General features: G+C 47.6%; 10 protein-coding genes across 10 annotated transcripts; 8 read left to right on the forward strand and 2 right to left on the reverse strand.

The window, feature by feature from the left end:
• Positions 1-454: 454 nt before the first annotated feature.
• On the forward strand, positions 455-2396 carry N7479_003925 (fungal specific transcription factor domain-containing protein; the record flags this gene model as incomplete). The annotated part of the gene is made up of 4 exons (XM_057251622.1): positions 455-518; positions 725-1305; positions 1360-2081; positions 2162-2396. 4 exons carry the CDS (start codon positions 455-457, stop codon positions 2394-2396), a joined length of 1602 nt encoding a protein of 533 aa, XP_057110947.1.
• A 288-nt stretch (positions 2397-2684) lies between these two features.
• N7479_003926 (FAD-dependent oxidoreductase) lies at positions 2685-4254 on the reverse strand (the record flags this gene model as incomplete). The annotated part of the gene is made up of 4 exons (XM_057251623.1): positions 2685-3137; positions 3193-3563; positions 3626-3900; positions 3959-4254. 4 exons carry the CDS (start codon positions 4252-4254, stop codon positions 2685-2687), a joined length of 1395 nt encoding a protein of 464 aa, XP_057110948.1.
• An 883-nt stretch (positions 4255-5137) lies between these two features.
• N7479_003927 (putative MFS aflatoxin efflux pump) lies at positions 5138-7070 on the reverse strand (the record flags this gene model as incomplete). The annotated part of the gene is made up of 5 exons (XM_057251624.1): positions 5138-5841; positions 5895-6075; positions 6123-6458; positions 6515-6775; positions 6837-7070. 5 exons carry the CDS (start codon positions 7068-7070, stop codon positions 5138-5140), a joined length of 1716 nt encoding a protein of 571 aa, XP_057110949.1.
• Positions 7071-7436: 366 nt separating this feature from the next.
• On the forward strand, positions 7437-9757 carry N7479_003928 (C6 zinc finger domain protein; the record flags this gene model as incomplete). Its single annotated transcript, XM_057251625.1, has 4 exons — positions 7437-7798; positions 7886-7913; positions 7964-8488; positions 8534-9757. 4 exons carry the CDS (start codon positions 7437-7439, stop codon positions 9755-9757), a joined length of 2139 nt encoding a protein of 712 aa, XP_057110950.1.
• Positions 9758-10768: 1011 nt separating this feature from the next.
• On the forward strand, positions 10769-11215 carry N7479_003929 (P-loop containing nucleoside triphosphate hydrolase protein; the record flags this gene model as incomplete). The annotated part of the gene is made up of 2 exons (XM_057251626.1): positions 10769-11099; positions 11151-11215. The coding sequence occupies 2 exons, from the start codon at positions 10769-10771 to the stop codon at positions 11213-11215; spliced, it is 396 nt and encodes a 131-aa protein (XP_057110951.1).
• Positions 11216-11279: 64 nt separating this feature from the next.
• Positions 11280-15078, forward strand: N7479_003930 (ABC transporter transmembrane domain type 1; the record flags this gene model as incomplete). Its single annotated transcript, XM_057251627.1, has 6 exons — positions 11280-11387; positions 11439-11602; positions 11783-12003; positions 12062-12819; positions 12868-13030; positions 13091-15078. The coding sequence occupies 6 exons, from the start codon at positions 11280-11282 to the stop codon at positions 15076-15078; spliced, it is 3402 nt and encodes a 1133-aa protein (XP_057110952.1).
• Positions 15079-16108: 1030 nt separating this feature from the next.
• On the forward strand, positions 16109-16857 carry N7479_003931 (DUF4470 domain-containing protein; the record flags this gene model as incomplete). Its single annotated transcript, XM_057251628.1, has 3 exons — positions 16109-16140; positions 16202-16335; positions 16400-16857. 3 exons carry the CDS (start codon positions 16109-16111, stop codon positions 16855-16857), a joined length of 624 nt encoding a protein of 207 aa, XP_057110953.1.
• A 37-nt stretch (positions 16858-16894) lies between these two features.
• N7479_003932 (uncharacterized protein) lies at positions 16895-18157 on the forward strand (the record flags this gene model as incomplete). Its single annotated transcript, XM_057251629.1, has 1 exon — positions 16895-18157. The coding sequence occupies one exon, from the start codon at positions 16895-16897 to the stop codon at positions 18155-18157; it is 1263 nt and encodes a 420-aa protein (XP_057110954.1).
• A 237-nt stretch (positions 18158-18394) lies between these two features.
• On the forward strand, positions 18395-19792 carry N7479_003933 (zinc finger MYND domain-containing protein; the record flags this gene model as incomplete). Its single annotated transcript, XM_057251630.1, has 1 exon — positions 18395-19792. The coding sequence occupies one exon, from the start codon at positions 18395-18397 to the stop codon at positions 19790-19792; it is 1398 nt and encodes a 465-aa protein (XP_057110955.1).
• A 299-nt stretch (positions 19793-20091) lies between these two features.
• Positions 20092-22578, forward strand: N7479_003934 (putative ATP-dependent RNA helicase (Hrh1); the record flags this gene model as incomplete). The annotated part of the gene is made up of 2 exons (XM_057251631.1): positions 20092-22182; positions 22240-22578. The coding sequence occupies 2 exons, from the start codon at positions 20092-20094 to the stop codon at positions 22576-22578; spliced, it is 2430 nt and encodes an 809-aa protein (XP_057110956.1).
• Positions 22579-22978: the final 400 nt, after the last annotated feature.

A 22978-nucleotide genomic window follows, 5' to 3' on the forward strand; every position in this document is an offset into this window, starting at 1 on the left:
TCCATCTCTTCCACATTTATAGCAGGATTTTGGCGCCAAGGCCTCTCTATCCGCTTATTAATCGGGAAATCTCCCCAAGGCCCCACCCAGGTAGAGATCCAGAACACCGAGGCCTAAGCTTGGCCTAAAGATCCTAGAAATGCTCAGGTGCATTCTGTGCGGACTTTGACGGACTTGATCAGCGGTGGATCTTGCTCCTCCATTTTAGCCCCAATTTCCCCCTCAAGGGAGATTGAGAAAATGTCTCCTAACTCCTATTGTCCTCGCCACCATGTCCGAGTCTACGAGGAAAATTGAGCGGAAACGTACATCTCTGGCTTGCGACTCTTGCTTTGCAAAGAAGGTGCGAGCAAATTGATACTACGTTAAGGGAAGTTACCTAGTTAACTTGACCCTGTCACTAAATAGATCAAATGTGATGACGCCGTGCCTCGGTGCAACTGGTGCATGCATCATGGCCTTCCCTGTACTTTTACAAGAAAGCCGCTGTCCAAACGAAAGAAAATCTCCGGATATAGGTAAGACTTTAGCATAACAGACCATTTACCTATGAACTCGGGTGCTGATACTCATGAATATCGCAGTAATGACAGTTTCGCACGCGTGGAACGACGTGTTGCTAGAATCGAAACCGCTGTATACAGCTATCTAGATGGAAAAAATGGTACTTCCATTTTCTATGAGATAACAAGACTCGCCGCATGGCATGCTGACTAAGTTCTAGGTATTTTCTCGCCTTTCCACGTTGAGCATGTGCTCCAACCTCTCCTTGGTGAATGGTATTTTGCCGGTATCAAGCTTGGAGGAGTCAGTCGCCACAATGGCATTCCGTTCTTCTCTGTAGAGGGCATACGGTGGGTAGAGTCTCGTTGTGGCCAGAGCAAGAACTTGGATCGATTCGCTAGGTTCTTTCATTCATGGGGAACAACCCCGAGATCCATACCCGACTCTCCCAGACCTCTCGGAGATCAAAAGTACTCCCAATTACCAGAAAGAGAAATGGTCGAGGCCTATTTAACCTTTTTCCAGTCATCTGCTGGACATCAAATCTTCCCACTTGTGAAATATCCCTTGTTCATTGAGACTATCAGGCGTGCATATCAACGGCCGCAACATCCATCTGGATCTCTCTCCGCGGTGTCTTGTGTTTATGCTTTTGCGGCATTTGTCACGGCCATTGATCTGCGGCGCCACAATTTGCCTGCCATTAGCGGTAATGATTATGCCAAGGAAGCACAGCGTATGTTGCCCACGGTATCACAAACTCCAGCAACATTGGATGCTCTGCAAACGGTCCTGATGCTGGTATGTCCTTAACCTTCCATGATGTGCCATATGCCTTTAGTTGACCTTTAACAGTGTGCCTTTCGACTGTTGTCTGGAGACCTGAGTTCTGCGGATATACTCCTCGCCATTGGTGTACGTCTCCTTTTCCAGCTTGGCGGAAATCAACTTCGCTGTCCAAATGCCGCCAAAGAGGAAAGGGATCAAGTAAGGACTCTGTTTTGGGTGTGTTACACCATCGACAAGTGCCTCTTCCTCCGCACTGGTCGTCCTCCATCTATTCACGATGAGGACTGTGACCTTACTCTCCCGTCTAATTACATCGCGAAATCATCAGAAAAGGCACTTGAAACAGAGGAAACCACAGATTCTTGTACACCGTTATTTCCATGTGATCTCCGTCTAAGCATGGTTATTTCAAACATTTATCGAGAGCTATACTCTGTTCGAGGTCTTCAAAAATCAGATGCTGAAATCCTCATGGCAATTCGAAAGCTTGATCATGACTTGGACGCTTGGAAAATGTCGACACCTTCACAGAAATGGTCACAGTCATCTGCCTCTGATAACCCTTCTATCAGGATGCTTGATACACGCTTCCTCATGAACAGACTGGAATACCACCAGTGTATGGGTATCATTCACCAGGCCAGCAGTCGGTGCAAATCGTGGAGTGAGGATACCGGTGATATGTCTAAGGGAATAAATTCCAGCTTGGCCTTAGCTGTTGAAGCTAGTCGATCATCGTTGCTGTATTTGAATTTAGTGCAAGGCACGCTTGATGAGGGAACCGTTTGGTGAGTCTTTTCTCTGCCTTTTGGCTCGTAGTTAGATAAGCGTCTGGGTGATTTTTATGCTAACGTTATTAACCTAACAGGTTCGCCATGTTCTATCCCATCTCAGCTATCATGACCATTTTCTGCCATATCCTCTTAAAACCGCAGGATCCGCGCGCACCTGACGACCTTCAGCTGCTCAACAAGGTCCCCGTTCTGATGCAGGCAGCATTAGCTCACCGTTCGGATTCTATTGAGCCAATGCACGTACAATTTGTGGAGGATTTTGTCGAGGATTTAAGTCATTTAGCAAATTCTGCCATTGCAAGGGAGTGATCCTGCCAACGTGGACATTAGTGACCTCTTTACGCTGTTGAAATAGGAAATCTAGTAGTTAATTCACTTCTGCGGTCTTTTACTTGGCGTGCTAAGAGTGGCATCACACCGAGAAAATAACAGGAGAAAGAAAAAAAGAACGGAGGGAACTCCTGAATCCGAGGTATTTGCTCACCGACAATCCTTCGGTTTGAACGGGGCTTCACTGTAGTCAAAAGAGTGTTGATTTGCCTGTATTTACATATATTCTATACCTACCTAGGTAGACCCCAAACTAGAGATGAATAATCATTTTCTGAGGGCCCATGAAATAGCCAAAACAAGGACCACACATGCAACCATCTGGAAACTGGGTGATTTTGCAAATGATGCATTATCCCCTTGGAGCCACAGGCTGTTGTCCAATCTGATTGGCCTTCGGATATAATTCAACAGGACAGTGCCACGGAATTGCTCTGTGGAAAGGTCGGCAAGGAATGTTTTGTCGAAGAAGACCCGCGAAAAAAATAGCCATGGTTTAATTCCTTCAAGGGCTTGAATACGTGTGAGTTCATAAGAAGCACGCGCAATGCTTGTGAGACGAGGTCGGCGGAATTTTTGATAGTTCGAAAGTGCCATTTCAATTTCTTCCTGGCTCACATGGTCACCTCGGCGACATAGGTTAGCCTCGTTCAATGCGTTGGCAAGAGCGGCAGCACTCTCAATGGCACCATTACCACCCTGTCCTAGGTTGACAGTCATCTATTGAAGTATTTCTTAGTTCACAATCAAACGAATGCTCCGTTGTAAAACTAACCTTGTGCGCGGCATCCCCAAGAACAGCGAACCGACCCCAATGCCAGTCCTGGAGAACACCTTCCTCCATCGGAAGCAAGGTGAAAGTTTTTCGCTTCATCCAAATATCGCCAAATGTGACATCCTCCGTGATGTTAGCCCCCATATGGGCGTTGGCAAGTGATTCTCCTTGCTCTTGGGAAAACCGTGGTGAGTCGGGCCATTGGTGACGCTCGCTCATCCTCATGTAGAGGAAGAAGTAAACATCGCCATTAAGGCCGATAAAAGTGAGGAACGATACGGCTTTTCCAACCACAATATTTGACTGTCCGGGTGGCAGTCCCGGGACGGCTTCAGCGATCCCAAACAAACAACTAAATTCCGATACAAAGGCTAGAAGACTTCCGTTAGCATCGTGTCATGAGGGAGATGCTTCATTGCCATTCAACACTTACTAGATCGATCAGCCCGCAGCTTTCCTGGCTGGCTCAATTCAGCATGTCTCCACATCTCAGATCGTACCGAACTATGAATCCCATCACAGCCAACCACGATATCTCCAGAGTAGGAGGAGCCGTCCTCCGTGAAGACCTCAACACCATCCACAGAGTGATCAACACGGATGACCCTTTTTCCATGGCCTGCATGGACCTTGGATTTGTCTTCGAGATGATCATAGAGCAGTTGAATCAACCGTTGCCGGGGAAGGAGGCAAATGGTGTAACCAAACCTACACATATGGCTTGACTTAGCGACATGATATTTCAGAGCAATTCAATGATGATTACCGTTGTTCAAGAAGTGCTCCTGCAGGAGGTCCTACCAGCAGTTTGCCTGACGAAAGTCGGATGTTCATCGTTTTGAGAGGGTGGACGAGAGAGCGAAGATCCTGATAGAGTCCTAGCTGGTCCAACACCATACATCCGTTTTGGAAAATTGCGATGGATGCGCCAACAGGCGACGCGATAGGGTAGGCATCAATCACCTCATAGTCGATGTTCGCACGCTTCAGTGAGTGCGCTAAAGTAAGCCCTGCGATTGCTCCTCCAACAATAATAACCTTCATCGGTTTCTTGTTTTCCATTGCATATGTTCCCTCTGTGAGAAGATTTGATATGATTAGACTTCTTCTCTCCCCCGTCCCCAGCTATGGCTTTATAGGAGCTCAAGGGAGAGTCCGTCCTTTGATGGAGTATATATTTCATGTCTAGTTCCAAAACTTTACCTAGCTAGTTGCCGATGACTCAGCGGGCAAAAAGCTCTAGGACTGGCGGTTTTGAATGATCTGCAATTATAAACTCGTTAGTTAGATCAATTAGCACAAAAAAGTCCATACTAGTCTGCATTTGTCTGGGAGCTGTAGGCAGTACTTTGGTTTAATCCTCAGCTGCAATGTATACTCGGCATAATTCGGAGTGGGGGCATTATTAGACCCATGCTACTCAACAGAGGGTGCCTATCTAGCCCATCGGTAGGAGAAGAGATAGAAACGGAAATATTGTGAAGATCATTACACCCATGACGCCTCCTGCAGAAATAGGGGTAGCAACCGTATGGAGCGGGCCCCGGGGCACTTTTCCGATTAGTAATCGGCAGTTTACCGGGCGCAGAAGTTGGAGCTGGCGAGCTGTAGCCCTTGGAGTTTTGGAGGTCAAGTCCTAATAAAGTTGTATTTTCCAACTACACCGCTGGGAGACTATACACAGTAGCAACTTATTGGCATAGGATTATAATGCTATAAAACAAGGCAAAACAAAGCCAAAGGAACTGCCTACCTCTAATGTGGCTCTCCAAGGTAAGCAGTCAAAGAAGGAAACTGTTATAACCTGCCCCTGGACTGGCGAGTTACACACTAGGTCAAAAAGACCACTATATCTAAGCATTACGCTCCGATATTCCAGGCTCCGATATATATATATATAGTGCGACATGAGAGAAACACCGCCCCCCCTACTCCATAATTTATTCTATTTACTCCCTGTCGCTTCTATAGTCTTCTCCCCTCCAGCTAGCCCATTATTCTCAGTGTCGGGGTGTATCTGCCTCTTATTGATACTCTTCCACTCCAGAGTGGCCGCACCTAGTAGTGTCAGACACGAAATACTCAAACCGACCTGAAACACGTTTCGCAGCGCTTCATTGTAAGAGTAGAGGATCGTGTCGTGCAGATCCGCCGGCATTGTATTCAGCAGTTCCGTGGCACCCCCAGAGGTGATGAGTTTGGGTTTAAACCCGGGCAGCCCGGAAAGTCTCTTCACGAGCTGATTAGCCAGAATATTCTCCCCAGCTGAGACAAAGATGGCTGCCCCGATTAGCTGGCCAAATAACATTAGTGCTAATCCAAATGGTACGTCGGGCTTCGGAAGGATAGTCTGCGCGGCGAGATTGGGGACTTGGAAGCATAAGCCCAGACCCACTCCGTAGACGATCTGATATCCGATCCACTTTCCCTCGCTGGTGTCCATCTGGAAGGTGGTGAGGAGACCGGCTCCGACGGACATGATGCATGATCCAATGATCGCGAGCGGGGTGTAGTATCCGATCTTGGAGTTTGTGATTCCACCACCGATTGAGCCAACTACCATTGATAGCATCATCGGTAGTAACCGGATGCCAGATTCGACGGCAGTATTGCCCTTGATGGATTGGAACCAGATTGGGAGGAAGTACACTGTAATTGAAGTCATTAACAGGGTATGATACTTGATAGTGCGGTCTTGTTACCAAATATATAGTTTCCAGAGCCGACGCAGAATGTCTGCCAGAAGCCCGAAATGATGCTGCGCTGTGAGAATATGTGCACTGGAAGGGTCGCTGTCTTTGGAAGAAAGATCTGAACGGCGACAAAAGAAAGAAGTAAGACACCTATGAGAACTAGGCAAGCCACAACGCGACCACTGCTCCACTACATACCGTCAGTTGTGGTTGAAAATAATGGCGCACATAACTTACAGCATACATCTGGCCGCCCCACTGAAGTGCCAATACCAGACAGACCACACTAGATACCAGAAGGGTAGTGCCGAAGAAATCTAGTTGTAGGATTTTGTCGGCCCAGGAGACACTCGCTGTGTCTTGCTTGGAGACATTGAGGCAGAAGGCAATGAAGACCATGGCGACGCCACCAATTGGCAGATTGACATAAAAGCACCATCTCCACGTTGCGTTCGATGCAAAGGCACCGCCGATCAAAGGACCCACGATGGAGGCAATACCGAAAAGGGCGCCGAACAAACCTTGGATTTGTGGACGCTTCTGGAGAGGCACGGAATGGATGATGCACATTATCTGAGCACTACCTGTAAGCAATTGTTACAGTGGGCAGGGGACTGGACTCAACATACAGTTCCAGCGAGGATACCAGCAGCGCCGACTCCGGAGATCGCTCTTCCGATTATAAAGGCCACTGAATTCGAAGCCGCTCCACAGATAGCAGAGGCAACCTCAAACACTAGAATACTGGCAAGGAAGACGATTCTGACAGAAAAGAGCTTGTACAGCTTGCCAAACAAGAGTTGAAATGCGCAGCATGTCAACAAGTAGGCGCTTCCGTACCAGCCCACGTCATCTAAAGAGTTGAATTCATCGGTGATTTTGGGTATGGCCTATCAATTGGCTATAACTTAGCGCTAGAATTTGACTGGAATTAATGTACAATGCTCATACCGTGGAGATGATGGCTCTGTCTAGCGCAACTAGGAACATCGCGACAAAGGCCGAGACGATCAAACAGACAACCCTAAGGGTGGACTGGTTCTCGGGCTGGCCTCCAGCTTTGACTGGTCCTTCGGCCTTGTCTGCTACATCCGGAATCGTCTCGCTATGTTTGTTCAACAATTCTGGAGCGTCTATCGTAGCTGGTTTTGTGGCGTTAGAGGCAGGAGTGCATCGTGGATACATGGTGATTGCGGTATTCGTAACTCCACTAGCCAACACGCGATCGATTCGGTCTCAATGCAACAGAGGTGATGTTCCGGATCATAATGAATAGTGAGGAAAACTCCGATATTTAAAGGGTCACAGGGAACAAAACTTGATTGAAGAATTCGGATTTTGCAAAGGATGCTCAACGCAATGGTCGGGGTTTAGAAAGTGCGAGGGTTAGCAAGTAGCGTGGGTCTCGGACCTCATAAACCCCGACTTTCTCCTTTCCCTCTCCTTGTTCACTCAAGCAATCCAGGCGTCGGGGTACAGGCGTCGGGGTACGGGCACCTATTAGCAAGCTTTCTGCCGGTACAGGATCGATAGGATCGATAGTCTCATACCATGGCGACGCCAATCTCTGCATCTGAACCGACCGTTATCGCCAAGACCCAGCGCGTGCTGGCCTGCGTGCTGTGTCAGCAACGCAAGATCAAGTGTGATCGTACATTCCCTTGCCTCAACTGTGTACGTGCTTGCGTGCAGTGCGAGCAAGCAACTCGCCAGCGACGCCGGCGATTTTCCGAGAGAGAGCTACTAGCGCGCCTTCGACACTATGAGAGCCTGCTTCGTCAGCATAACATCAAGATCGATCCTAGCGAGACGGGGCGATATGATCTTTCAGAGAGTGCTCCGTCGGAAGGTACACTTGCTGACATGGATTCTGGCCCGCCAAGAGAAAGTCCAGCAGTCAAGTCTAAATCATTGTACGAGAATATGTTCTGTTCTTTGATGAACACGCCCACGGTGGGCATACCCGTGGACTTCTTTCTGAATGACTAATCATGTAATAGGAATATCTGGCATGCCATGAGTCAAAAGGTATTACCAACTCTGCGAGTGGTCGTGGAGATTATTGATAATGAGGAAAGACCGTAGACCCCGAGGACGATGGCAGAAAGGACGGCGAAGGCGATGAAAACGACACCGGGTTTCTGAATGACAACGATTATGTGCGCCAAGCTGTGATCAAGAAGGCATGGAACCATACTTTCCAAGGCCAAACCAACGACCACCTTTTATTCGGTTCAGTAGTAGGAAATCTCGACCTTTCATCTTTGCATCCAACCCAGGTGCATATCTTTAGGCTCTGGCAGATTTATTTGGATAACGTAAATCCTCTTCTCGGAGTAACGCATACACCGACCCTTCAAACACGTATCATCGATGCTGCGAGCGATATCGCTAATATCAATCCCACATTCGAAGCACTGATGTTCAGTATCTACTGTGTCTCCATTCTAAGTCTCACAGAAGATCAATGCAGTGTCTTGTTCGGATCTTCTAAAAAGGATCTCTTGACAGGATATCAATTTGCATGCCAGCAAGCGTTACGGGGTTCTTCTATTCTACGCTCCAGTGACCCTGAGTGCTTGACCGCATTCTATCTGTACTTAGTAGGTGTGCCCCACCGACCTCTCTGCACTCGCTGATTGTTGCAGCTGTCGATCAGACCTGACACGGACCCTGCATCTCTCTCATCACTACTTAGCGTTGCTATTCGTATTGCGAAGCGGATAGGTATTGACAATGAGTCGATGTACGGGAAATGTTCCCCTCTAGAGGCGGAGATGCGTCGAAGACTGTGGTGGTCGCTCATTATCTTCGATACTCGCATCTGTGAAATGTCCGATTATAAGACCGTGTCGCTGGCTCCTACCTGGGACTGCATCATTCCCCTCAATATTAATGATTTTGAGCTTCAGCCAGAGATGAAAACCCCACCCACAACAAACAGTAGACCAACAGAGATGGTCTTTGCCGTTGTGCGTAGTGAGCTCGCCGACTTTGTCCGTCACAGCACCTTCCACCTCGATTTCACCAATCCGTTTTTGAACACGACCAACCTCCCACACACCAGAGGAGACGAGGCAGAGCGGCTTGTGGAGCTGGAGAAGGCGATCGAGGATAGATACTTTGCATTCTACAATCCAGAGAACCCATTGCAATTCATGACGATCTGGACGATGCGCGGTTACCTAGCTAAGAATCGTCTCCTACAACACTACTCCCGATACTCGACGGTCTCTGTGAAGCAGACAGATGCACAGCGTAAAGTTGGAATTTTTCACGCGCTGCGCATGCTGGAGTGTGACACTAAACTTATGACGTCGCCTCTCACCAAAGGATACCTGTGGCTTGTTGAATTCCACTTCCCATTCCCCGCGTACATTCACATCCTGCAAGCTTTGAAGAAGAGGCCTGCCGAGGAGTATGCGGACCAGGCGTGGGAGGTCATGAGCAACAACTACGAGGTCCGCATCATGGATGCCAAGGAGAACGGCCGCCCCTTTTTTATCGTCTTTTCTCGTATTGTTTTTCAGGCTTGGGAGGCGCGTGAACGGGTAGCCAGCCAACAGGATACGCCTTTGGCGCCACCGCGGATTGTGTCGGACATCCGGAACAAACTAAGGCAGATAATGTCGAATTTCGGGCATGCTACCGAGACACTGCAGCCTGATGGTGTGTTTGGCGCCAATTCAGATAATACGGCAATACATATGCAGGTGGATTTCGATGTACTCGAGAGGGCATATGGTGCTGGAGGAGAGGACTTTATGAGTTTTGGACCGTGGAGATATCCTGAAATGTCTGAGCCGAGCTCTCTGGGTGTGGCTACGAATCACTTTCTTTTGGACACGATGGACTGGGATAAATTGGTTTGAAATACCACTGGATAGCACATGTAAATATGTAGCCAGGATCGGACTTTGATCAAGTCTAAAACCTCATGTAACACGTTATATCTACGCTCTCACCCTGGCACAGGCTAGAAATCAGGCAGAAGCTAAAATATCTCACACTGAATCACCTAGGCACCTGATGGGAGTGGAGATTTCCGCTGGGAATCTCTGGCCCTATAGGTTTCTTTGTTCAAGGTGAATTTCAAAAGACAAAAGGTTTCGCATTGCAAACCCATTTCCCTTAGTTCATTGATCCAGCTGAAACTTATTACCGCGAGGCTCATTGGCCGCCAAGGCAGCGCTATAGGGCGCTCTCTTTGTTGCTATTCTCATTAAATACGCATATTCCATGTAGTCTTCAAGACAATGAATCTTGACTGCTATTCTAGAAGAATCATAGTATATATGGCTGTTCAGGCCCCTCAAAATCATGTTGAATGAAGCTTCACTGTGCTTCATTCAAGCGATCTCCAGTAGTTTTTCTATCTGGTTCTCCCCCAAGAAGACAATACGATGGTAATGTTCATATTATCATCTCATCACCCACTCGGGGAAGATGGGCTTTGTTCGCCTTCCCTACGAGGATCAACCGATGCGAATTTTTTCGGTGTGCCGAGCTGGTTGTTCTATCTACTGTACACCCTTGGACCAACGATCCTATTTAACATATATGCGCAATGGAGATACCTATGCCTACGAAAGGAACAAGTGAAAGTGAGACCAAATTACCGAGGGCTTTTTAAACTGGTAAGTTGAGTTTCTTTTACCTCTTACCTTTCTCAAGCTGCCGATGGCTAGGTCTAACACGAGTGGTAGATAACTACATTCACCCTGGTCCTGCTACAACTGATAATTTTGACATTAGAAGTTCGAGCTGGGTCTAATGCAGTGTATATCTGGAGGGCTGCCGGTGCCTTTATGGGATCCCTGATGATTCCATACCTCTCGTTCCTGAGACACAGCAGGACGATAAACCCATTTGACTCATTAAACATGCTTTTAATTACTTCGGTTTGCGTTGACCTTGCACAAGCAACCGCGTTGCACCTAACAACTGAACGCGCATGTCTGCCTTCCCCTTTCAATGTCACCTTGCTGGTTGTGAAAGTGGTACTCCTGCTTTTGGAATTGAAAAGTAAAAATTTAATTCTCCGTGAGCCCTGGCGGGACATTTCAGTGGAAGAAACAGAAAGCTTTTTCAACCAGACTTTCTACTGGTCGACAAATCCAACACTGCGAACTGTTAATGACCTTCTACCGCTCCCCAAACGAATCTCGTCTGATATTCTCAAAGAGAAGATGAAGTGTTATTGGGAAAACCGATGTAAGTGGTACGATATTCGACACGAGACTTCCAGCAGACTCTTTAACATAGTTGGCAGCGAATCCAGAGGGAAGACATGCCCTAGTGCTAGCAACATTGAAATGCACATTACGTGAGAACTTTTGTGTTATACCGTATACGTTGGGTGCAATATGTCTTCGCTACGCACAGCCCGCGATAATGTCGCGCTTAATCCGCTACGTCAACGATGCCCCGACTGGCGACAAAGCGCAGATTCAAGGCTTCAAATTGCTTTCTGCAACGATTTTAATTTACATAGGATCAGCTGTCAGTAAGCCCTGTCCAGCCAGTGACGAATAATAACCTAAAAGAGTTTAGATTTTGAATGGTCGCCGAGATGCTGCCAAGCGACGGGTGATGATTGCGGTCAAGGGTTCACTGACCGGCATTCTTCACGAGAAGATCTTACAATGCAGTGACAATAGCCATTCTGCTATTGCAACAATACGAAACGACGTGGAAGATGTTCAGATGGTCATGGGGTGGGCTCATGTTATATGGTCCTCACTCCTTTCATTATCCCTGGGTTCATATCTGCTTACATCGAGACTGGGTTGGGCGGGCGTAGTTCCGATAATCTTGGTATTGTGTAAGTGAAAAAGTTCTCACCCATTCTGATTGTTGCTGACATTTACATATGTTACTCCAGTGACTTGTCAAAGTGGAAAATACGCCTCGAAGCATTTTGTCGGGAAACATAGAGCGTGGGATGATGCGACCCAGGATCGAGTCAGTCTCATCAGAACAATACTAGAGCATCTTAAAACAATCAAAATGATGGGCTATTCGCATGCAATGGAGTCCAAAGTCCAAGCTTCGCGTGACACTGAACTGAAAGCAGGCTTGGTCACGGCCTGGCTCGACGTTATCATGGCAGCCAGCGGTAAGACAAGAATTGTCCCTGATCATCCTCTTGATAGCTAACAAAGATGGATTTGCAGGAAGTTTCTTGAACGTTGTTAGTCCTTCTATCACACTTGGACTCTATACCGTTTTCGCCAAACTGACCGGAAGGTTCGCCCTTGATGCGGATCTCATTTTCACATCTTTTGCCCTGATCCAAATGGTCACCCTACCAGCAACTTCAATCATACTCATTCTTCCAGAGTTTATCACAGTCGCAGCGGGATTTCATAGGATACAAAAGTTCCTCCTTCAGCCCGACCACCAAGACAGCCGCAAACTTCCTGAAGGCCAGATTGAACACTTCCTCGCCTACATCTACACAGGCCAGGATCAATATCGCGATATTACGGTGGGGCCTCTGGACTCTGATGATGGCCACGCCATCGCGGTGAACTTTGCAACAGTCCTAGGTGATACCGGAGATCAGCCAGTGCTGAAGAACATTAGTCTGAAAATTGAAACTGGTTGGCTTGTGCTTGTTGCTGGCGTTCCTGGATCGGGGAAGACGGCTCTTGTCAGAACAATTTTGGGAGAGCTAAAGCTTCTAAGCGGATCTGTATCAACTTTTCCTGTTAACATGGCTTTCTGTGCCCAATCTTCGTGGCTGAGAAATGGGACGGTTAGAGATATCATAGCAGGACCCCCGGGATGCAGGGTGACGGACGAACAGTGGTACCAGAAAGTTCTTCATGCCTGTGACTTAGATTTTGATCTGCTTCAACTCCCAAATGGAGATAATACTCTGGTAGGAGATGGCGGTATCTCTCTTTCTGAGGGTCAGAGGCAACGATTGGTAAGCTTTTGAATCCGATGCGAAGTAACATCAACTAATCCCAAGAAGGCACTGGCTCGAGCGGTATATTCACAACTAGATATTCTGGTCCTAGACGATGTTCTTAGCGCTCTTGATGGACGGGCTGCACATCGCGTGACCCAACGGCTATTGGGCCCGGTTGGCCTGCTCCGTGAACTCAACAAGACAGTGGTTTTGACTACCAATTCAAGTGAGTAAACTCTTGACAAATCTAAACTCTCCTAGGGACTGACTAATACCTTTAATCTAGCGGATCTCCTTCAATACTCAAATTTGATCGTCATTCTCAACCCCGATGGGTCTATTTGTGAGCAAGGGACTTGGGATGAACCCAAAATCCAGGCATGGTACAGCGAATTGGATGTCCCAAAAGTAATATTACCACCTGGGTTTGAACAAGGCAAGCATGTCCAACAGATCAACATCCCCAGCCCGGTTTTCTCGACTCTCGAACCATCAGTGGAATCGTTACGAAAACCCGCAGACAGTATCATCTACGCACACTACATCGGCGCGATTGGAAGATACCGATTCCTGGTTCCTATAATTATCTTTATCTCCTCCGCAGCTTTTGCCATGCTAATTCAGGGCTGGCTTCGACTGTGGGCAGAAGATGATGACACTGGAAAGCGAGTAGCCTTGTATCCCGGTGTTTATTTTGCATTGGCACTTTGGCACTGGGTCTTATTGACAGGAATAGGCACTATTGAATTCCTTGTTGTGCCAACCTCTGGTCGCAGACTGCACGATCAACTGCTTACAACAGTCATAAACGCTCCCTTGTTTTTCATCACATCCACCGGTATCGAGACGACACTGTCGGGATTTAATCAGGATATGAAGCAAATTGATCGTAAGCTTCCCCGTGAGATTGCTGCTCTAGGAAGTCAGGCATTCAAGCTTCTGGCTCAAATTATTTTGCTGTGCTTGTCACAGGCATACAATATCCTCGTATTCCCCGTTCTTGCGATATTTGTCTACTTCATTCAACGGAAGTACCTTGCGGCTAGTCGGCAAATAAGAGGAATTTCCGCAGAAGTGAACTCACTCCCAAACAGCTTTGTGGAAACCTTTGAGGGAATAACTACAATCCGTGCTTTCGGTTGGCAAAATGCACATGCTCTCGGTAATAGCAGAGCACTAGATGCCTCACAAGCACCATCATATACACTGAATGCTCTTGAACAATCGGTCACATTGGTGGTGGATTTGGTCGTTGCCTGCATAGCGCTAGCCAATGTTGCCTTCATCGTCGCGTCCACGGGGACTATGACAGCTGGTGATATCGGCATCAGTATGAACGTGATAATGATGCTCAATATGATTTTTATGAGTACAGTTCAGTCATGGGCGAACTTCGATACATCGCTCAGCGTCATTTGCCGCATCAGAAATTTTGCAACGACGGTAGCCCCTGAATCCCAACCCAAAAATGAGCGTGTGATCCATAAGTCATGGCCTCACAGTGGCGAAATAAGTCTGAGGGACGTTTTTTCCGACTACGCTAGCACGGGAGAACAAATATCTGCATCGGACCACGCCCTCAATGGTGTCTCTTTCAAGGTAAAATCTGGCCGCAAAATTGGCGTTTGCGGACCAACTGGCAGTGGCAAGTCATCTTTGCTCCTTAGCTTCATGCGCATGATTGATCTAGCCGAGGGAATGATTAAGATTGACGGCGTGGATTTGAGCTCAATCTCCCGGGATTTGGTACGATCTCGGATAATCACAATCCCACAGGATACATTCATCATCTCAAGTGATTCTGTTCGGGGGAACCTGGATGTTTTGGGAACTTCCACGGACAAGAAGATTATTGCAACACTGAGGAAAGTCCGCCTGTGGTCCAGCTTACAATCTAGAGCTATAGACACTGGACTCTCGCCAACATTTTATCTCGACGTACCGATGAAAGCCTGGCCATTATCGCTAGGTCAGTTGCAGCTTCTCTCGCTTGCCCGCGCTATTTTGCTTCGCTCTTCTCGCGGTAGGATTGTTCTAGTCGAGGAATCCACCAGTACTATTGACTCGGAGACTAGCGGACTCATTCAACAAGTGATCCGTGAGCAGTTCCAGGGCTATACAATTATCACGGTGGCCCATCGACTGGAGACTATCAAGAATAGTGATTCGATCATTGTGATGGACAAAGGGCGGATTGTCGAAGTCGGGTCATTCGATGCCTTGCGACAAAATGAGGGTGCTTTTAGATTTCTCTTAGATCCAAGTGCTCTGTAGCATTACCAGATCCGCGAGTACCGTAGGTTCAGCTTGAGCACTCACGGCATCGAAATCTCCACACCTAGTGTACATTGTCTTGATTCACGCGACCTAGTATGGTATTTTAGAACTACAAGTGTGTCAGCTCGGATTCTGCCTGTAGTATAGTTTGTAATATAAGTATTTTATCTATCTGAATGCACTAATATTGCGCCAATTCTCTACGTTTAATCTTAGGCCTAATTCTCAATAGTCCACCTTCCTATACTTTCAACACAGCATAGTTGGGCTGGATGCTTAGCCCCGTAGGCTTCGATCATAGCTTTACTGAAATTTCTCTGCTGACTTGTGTCTCGATTTCTGGCGTTTGTGTGCTTGATGGTCATACCCACACTCATGGTGCAGGTGGTGACGAGTTTCATCGATAACGCTCTCTTCTCCAACTCGTCAACGTTGTGTTAGCAAATATTTCAGATCTGCTGGGATCGAATTATATTCTCGGTGTTTGTCGCGTGGATCCAGAACCTCAGGTCAACAGAACTGTGTTTTTGCCTTATTTGGGACCGTAGCTTTTTCCTTGTTTTGACCTACATCTACCTAGGTAGGTATCTCGAAGCCCCCGGGCCATTATGAAGGATGCCTCATATAATATCAAGAAAAATGGTGATATTAGCACTCATATATTGGGGGACTGCTACTTATCGGAATAGACCAATCCTCATTTTAATCTATGTAACATGTTAATAAAATATGCCGCATCCCGTTGAGACTAGGACAAATAGCGTAGTAAATATCCCAAAGCCTATGCAGGCTATGCAAATACTAGACAATCTTGACATATATGATCTAGGACCTGACTTACCCGTGTCTCATTTCCAACTGCGTTTGGCGTTCGTCAACGCCCCACTGAAACTTCTATTCTTCACATCTTCCCTCCTTCACCTTTTCACTTTTTTCACTTTTTCATTATATCAAAATGTCCATGTCTTCATCATCTGATGTTGAGATAATTTCCTGGATTCTCAAACCACACTCTATTTGAGTCAAAATGCTGGCCCCAGAGATCGCCAATTTGGTCCAGTTCTTCTATCCCCTCAGCAACACACCTGCTATCTCCTTAACTCAAGATCTGCCATTGAAGAAAAAAAGCTAATCTGCTGCTTCTTGGTTGTGGGGATGTTCGCCATATTCTCTTCACTATACACACGGAACAGCAGGCTCGCGACCCGCGTTCTTTAGATGCCACATGTTGTGATGTAGACACCGCTGTGATTGGTATGACGACTGATCCACATTTTTCAAGTTCTAGAAGGTAGCTAATCTGGGAAACTCCCTACAGCTCGCAATATCGTATTGTTGTCGCTAGTGCTAGATGATGTTGATGGCACCAACGAACAATTGATCTGGAATTTATTCTATCATTTTCGCATCGATGAAGGTTCCCTCGATTTATTGCAAACCCATATACCCAAGCTTTTGTCCCTGTCGACCTCGCTGCAAGCATGGCAAGAGAGTCAGTATGGCCGAGTAATCAGGATTTGCGATCGTGTTTCCCTCGAACGGGTACGCGATATGTGGCGCTTCTATGGAGAAAAGAGAGAAGGTGATGTTCTTCGTCACTTTAAGAAGAAACTCGATGATGGAATGAGAATTTCTCAAGAGTATCAAAAGTCTGTGCTCGGTGAGACGGTAAATGTGATAACCGGAATCCGAGCTGCTGCGCCTGCGTGCTTGGAAACCACCCGTGATCTCAGTGATTTGTACAAGAACTACTGGGGTTTCGGTGACCGAGACTGATGACACAATTTGGTCCCTCGCCGCCAATTCCAACCCCATGTTTGCGCCCAAGGATGAAAACATGTTTTTGCACTACGGGACTGACCCGGTGCTTGAATTCCATATAGGCTCTTGCTATGCTCCAATTGAGTCAAGATTGCCTAACTCGCGCTCTTCTTCCAAGAAACCTGAGCTTCATGAAATTGTTAAAACCGTCAAGACAGAGTTCGGCGCCTGGACGAAGTCGTTCAGAGGGCATTCCAGGGCCAACTTGATCACACTACGGTTCTTTGTAGGAGATGCGGTGGCTTTTTCTTACGCCCTCCAACACATGCGCGCCATTGGTTCCTCAAAGTATTCCCATTGGTACCGCGATCGCTATCATTTGATGCCGCTGGTCTTGGATGACGAACACTATTTGGACGCCTCAGCACCACTTGTGTTTGATATTATTGACACATCTAACCTTATTGATCATCTCGGGGCCTTGAATTTGCTCACTGCCACTCCACCGCTTCTTCGCAATACCTTATCGGCCACACTTTATTCAGAAAAGCTTGTGCGGACCCAGGAAACTCAGGTATTTCTTCTTGAATCTCTTCTGTGTGGAGAAGTGACAACGGTCACCTCGCTTCTCGGCTTGGTGCCTGTGGAAGTGGCCACAAACACTGCCTTCTCTTCTGCGGGAGATGAAGCATTATGTCAAGACACGTCAGGATCCTCATCCGAAGCTGGACAATTGTTCGCGCGAATTGCATGGAAGAGGCCATTGAATCCAACTGACATGCCTGTCAAAACACTGGGCCTCATTCACTTTGATTCCGTCGGCCTAGCACATGTTCTCCAGCGTACTTTCTTGAAAATGTTTGCCGATGAGGATCTTTCGAAGCTACTTGCCAGAATTAAAAGCACACGAATGCTATCTCTACCAACTTACAACCGGGCGAGTTTTGTCGCTTTTCTTTGTCTTGTCAAGACACGCACCAGCACTGACTGGAACAAGGCAATGGAAAAATTGCTTAGTCTCATGGATCAGGACACCAGTCTTGCATTTGCCAATACCTATGTGCAAGAGCTGAATTTCTGGATCTATATGAAAGGTCTTTACCCAGTCGATATTTTAAAAGGCTCACCAAACAGCTTGACTACCCATGCCCAAGCCGAGACCCTGCAGGGCTGGCCGAACATGCCATTTATGGTCAGTGTTACCCTTCAGATGCCTCGAAGCAAGCTAGATCCCTTTATTGCCGAAACCATGAAAGTTGGTTTTACACCTCCGCTCCATGCTATCTTACAATCTTCATCTCAAGCAGCCAATTAGTGGCAAAACATGTTTGCAGAACCTCAGATTGGATTTGGTAGCCTTCAAACCAAAGGATCTAGGTACAGCGATTCATTCCAGGTGGAAATTTGTGAAGACCAGTTGGGATGGAAGGGAACGTCACCAATGTTTCTTTCTTTCTATGTACCAAGCTAGATTTTACTTCAAGACCCACATACTGCCACTGTCTCCTTGGCTATTCCGCACTCTCCTACAACAATCAGGATATTTTCCCGTATGGGCATCTTCATCACTGCAAACCAACAGGATGTTGAACATGTCTATATTACCAAGAACCAGTCACATCAGAGCGATGTTATGTCCATCTGTGGCTTTAATCCAGGGGACGTCGAGAACGAAGTTGATCCTGATAGGAACTCAGAAACAACGATCACCGCCACCGTCAACGAGAAAACTGGCCAAATTTCATCATTCACAAGTCATGTTCAAATTCTATCAGGGCAATCAAAAGTTCTACTTAAGGATGGCAGCGCGGTCAAGCGATCCTTACAATCCCCGTTCAACTATGTTTTGTCTCTTGAAAAGGGGTCAGGCTTCAAATTCGACTTCCCTGTTCCTGTTTTGGACTCTACCGTAAGAGTGAGAATTACTCGCAAGTCATGTTACCTTGAGCTCATCGCAGACGTTGCCAAGTCCACCGACTGGTCAAGCTTGCCATCCTTTATGTATCCCGTGTTCTTGGATTCGGGATTACCCACTCCGTGGAATATGCCGCAGGTCAATCTCCCATCGCTCCCTGCCATAAACTTTAGCAATCCTTCCTCTGAGCGACTAAGATGGCTACGAGCGCATCTCCCGACGATGTGGTCCGCACAAGAGAGTGCCCTCAAGTCCAACCCATCTTTGTCGGTTTCACCGAATATTCGGGCCAGAGTGGACTTCGAGGACAGTTTATTCCACATTTTCCTAGGCTTCAGTGGCATATCCGGGCCTCAGGCCTCCGTCTACGGTATCGAATGCCCCGAAGAAAAAGGTGTGCAAATGCTGGTTTTCGTATCGAAGATGTTAATGGATATTCCGAATCGCACTGTTGTTCTTGACGCTGCAGTCCTTCCTCTTTACATCGATCTCATGCCGAAAATCTTGCCTGCGCTGGAATCGATGTCGCGCAGCAGCCATTCTCCCACATCCATTCGCACCTCCAAAGACGATCTTTATCTTTGGAAGGAAGCTGTCCCTGCCTGGACCGAGCGATGCCGATCTTGGCCTCACAAGCCCAGCTGCGAGTACATTAGGACAGAAAATATTCCACTCTCAATCAAATTTGGCGAAAGGGTTCTGTGCTCATGTGGGGAGGGGACAGTACCCATTAATTTCATGCCGAAGTTCCCTGGGTGGAAAGATCTTGCCAAGCACTGTGTACGGATGGCGATCTCTCCAGCTTTCGCGTCAGTGCTTGTTGACAAGCCCGTTGATATGTCTGCAATTCTATCCGCTAGCCATGCAAGTGGCGAAGATTCGAATAGCTGCCAGGTTTGTGGTAAGGACAAGCAAGCCGATGGTTCAGGTTTGCTGGCTTGCTCACGTTGTCATAAAGCAAATTACTGCTCGAGAGACTGTCAAAAGGCTGATTGGAAGAAGCATAAGAAGAGCTGCAAAGCGGATGGAAACTGAGGTGGATGCAATAGTTTCTGAAATAATGGAATGGCCATACAATTTCACTTATTATTTTTCTCTGGTAGACATGTAAAATTTGATATCTGCACTGGCTCAGCTATATTATTATGAAAAGATGCAACAAATAATGTATACGTAGTCGTAGGGACTGACTACCTGTGAGCGTTCGCCCGAAGTCATCCATCTGGTGGAAATGTTGATAAGGATATATGTATTCTTATCGGCTTATCGATAAGGTGAAATTTTCAGGTTTGAGCTCTGGTCCCGGTCAACATTCTTTCGCGCCACATCTCAAAATGCCGGAAAAGGTCCGTACCGTGTTCGAGGACTCAGGCGATGAGAAGCTTGTCAAGCTGAAACTCTCGCCTCAACCCACGGAAGAGCCCGAGCGCAAGAAAAAGAGAAACAAGAAGCGCAAGCTCGATGATTCGGAAGCCTCCAAACCCGCCGATCAAGATGAACCGAGGGAAATTCCTACCCCTGCCAAGCAGGTAGAAACAACAATCTGTGTGCCAAAAAAGCGGCCAGAGATAACATCTCAAACAAATGGCCCGCCATCATCAAAATCATACCCGAAATCGAAGCCGAGACCCTTCGCCGATACCAAAACTAACTTCACACCCTTACGAGAGAAGGCCAAAGCCCTCCTCGAGACGCGGCGGAAGCTTCCCGTTTTCGAAAATGCCGATTTGATCCGCGAGCTACTCCGAAAACAAGATGTGATGCTGTTGGTCGGTGAGACGGGTAGCGGAAAAAGTACGCAGATCCCGCAGTTCCTGGTAGACGAATTCTGGTGTCGGCCTGTACCTACGCAAATCACACGGGACGGAAAGACAGAAAATAAAATGGTCGGAGGATGCATCGCTATCACTCAGCCGCGACGAGTCGCTGCCATTTCGCTGGCCCGCCGTGTAGCCGAGGAGATGGGTACACCGCTTGGATCCCACTCGCCTGCTAGCAAGGTTGGCTACTCCGTGCGATTTGATACGTCTACATCGCCCAGTACGCGGGTCAAATTTTTGACTGAGGGAATGCTGCTCCAGGAAATGTTGCACGACCCGAACTTGACCAAGTACAGCGCTATTGTTGTCGATGAAGTCCACGAACGGGGTATCAATGTTGATTTGACACTTGGATTCCTGCGTAATCTTGTATCCGGCAAGAAAGAAGGCCGTGGTGGTGTGCCGCTCAAGGTGATTGTCATGAGTGCTACGGCTGATATGGAGAGTCTAACGGACTTCTTCCAACAAGGATTCAAACATTCGGAGCCAACCCAGAAGGCCATCGAAGGAGCCGATGCTGAAGCTGATAAAATGGATACTTCCACTCCGAAGGACATCTCTGTCTGCCACATTAAGGGTCGACAATTCGCGGTCAAAACTATTTACTCGCCCGCACCAGTCCATGACTTCGTGGATGCAGCGCTCAAAATTATCTTCCAGATTCACCAGAAGGAACCTATGCCAGGTGATATCCTGGTCTTCCTGACTGGTCAGGAAACTGTCGAGGCCTTGGAACACCTAGTGAATGAATACGCTATGGGCATGGACCCATCCCTTCCTAAAATTCTGGTTCTACCTCTGTTCGCCGCTCTGCCACAAGCTGCCCAGCAACGGGTCTTCGCTCCTGCTCCGCCACGGACGCGCAAAATCGTACTATCCACCAATATTGCTGAGACCTCAGTCACTGTTTCTGGTGTACGGCACGTGATTGACTGTGGCAAGGCAAAGGTCAAGCAATTCCGCACCCGCCTTGGTCTAGACTCACTCCTCGTGAAGCCTATCTCCAAGTCAGCCGCGATCCAGCGAAAGGGTCGAGCTGGTCGTGAGGCCCCTGGTCAATGTTTCCGGCTATACACAGAAAAAGACTATCTAGGCTTCGATGATACAAATACGCCCGAAATTCTGCGCTGTGATCTGAGTCAAGCTCTTCTGAACATGAAGGCGCGTGGTGTTGATGATATTGTCGGATTCCCATTCCTGACCCGGCCACCACGTGAAGCACTTGAGAAAGCTCTTCTACAGTTATTGAACATTAATGCCCTTGAGGATGATGGAAAAATCAGCCCCGTTGGCCTACATATCGCCAAGCTACCCTTGACTCCAACTCTTGGACGTGTGCTATTGGCAGCTGCCGAGAACGGCCCTGAATGTTTGCTAGACGTCATTGATATTATCTCATGTCTGAGCGTGGAAAACATTTTCCTAAACACCACCTCAGAAGAGAAGAAGGAGGCAGCAGAGGCAGCCCGTCGCGATTTATACCGACGCGAGGGTGACCACCTCACAATGCTGACAACTGTACGTGTGTATGCTGCTGAACACTCCGACCGGAAGGCATGGGCAGAGCGACACCTAGTATCCCACCGCGCGATGCAATCAGTCATGGTGAGTAGTATATAATTTCTTGACGCCAGTCTTCTAAAAACTAACCAAACACACCAGGACGTCCGCAAACAACTCCGCACCCAATGCCGACAAGCCAAGCTGCTCACCAGCGAGGCCTTGAATAATACCTCATTACATGACCCCTCGCCCATCCTCATTCTCCAGAGTTTCCTCGCTGGATTCGCGACCAATACAGCTCGTCTCGTGCCCGACGGCAGCTATCGTACGATCGTCGGCAACCAAACAGTCGCCATCCACCCTTCAAGTGTGCTTTACGGCAAGAAACTTGAGGCGATCATGTACAATGAATTCGTGTTCACGAACCGCAGTTACGCACGTGGCGTCAGTGCTGTGCAGATGGATTGGGTAGGAGAGGCTTTGGCTGGAAAGGATTGATCATCGGCGCGAGATGCTATATTATAGTAGACTAATATATACCCCGTGAGCGATGATGCCTGTAAACTTGGCGTCTTTCACTTCTTTATCTGTCTCTCTGTCTGTTGAAGTCCAAAACCAAGATGTTCACGGTATATATATATCGACACCTTAGAACTCAGGTAGTTGGGTCAGGATGATCGAGGAAGTGGGAGAAGATGGACACATTCAAAGCAACGAGAGAGCTGTCCTTGTGTACTTTGTAGGGGTTGAGAAGTGCCGGGTTAGGTGGTTTGACTATCATCTTCCCAACGTCGCTTCCAGTCACGTCAAGTTTACCTTTTGATGGATCTACGGATTTACAACCTTGCAACCGCGCTGAAAATTACTCTACTTAGGCGTCAGACATCGCGAATAAGAC

The sequence above is a fragment of the Penicillium vulpinum genome (genome assembly GCF_028829585.1).
Source record: "Penicillium vulpinum strain IBT 29486 chromosome Unknown utg000002l_segment0_segment0, whole genome shotgun sequence".
In the NCBI taxonomy this organism is placed as follows: domain Eukaryota; kingdom Fungi; phylum Ascomycota; class Eurotiomycetes; order Eurotiales; family Aspergillaceae; genus Penicillium; species Penicillium vulpinum.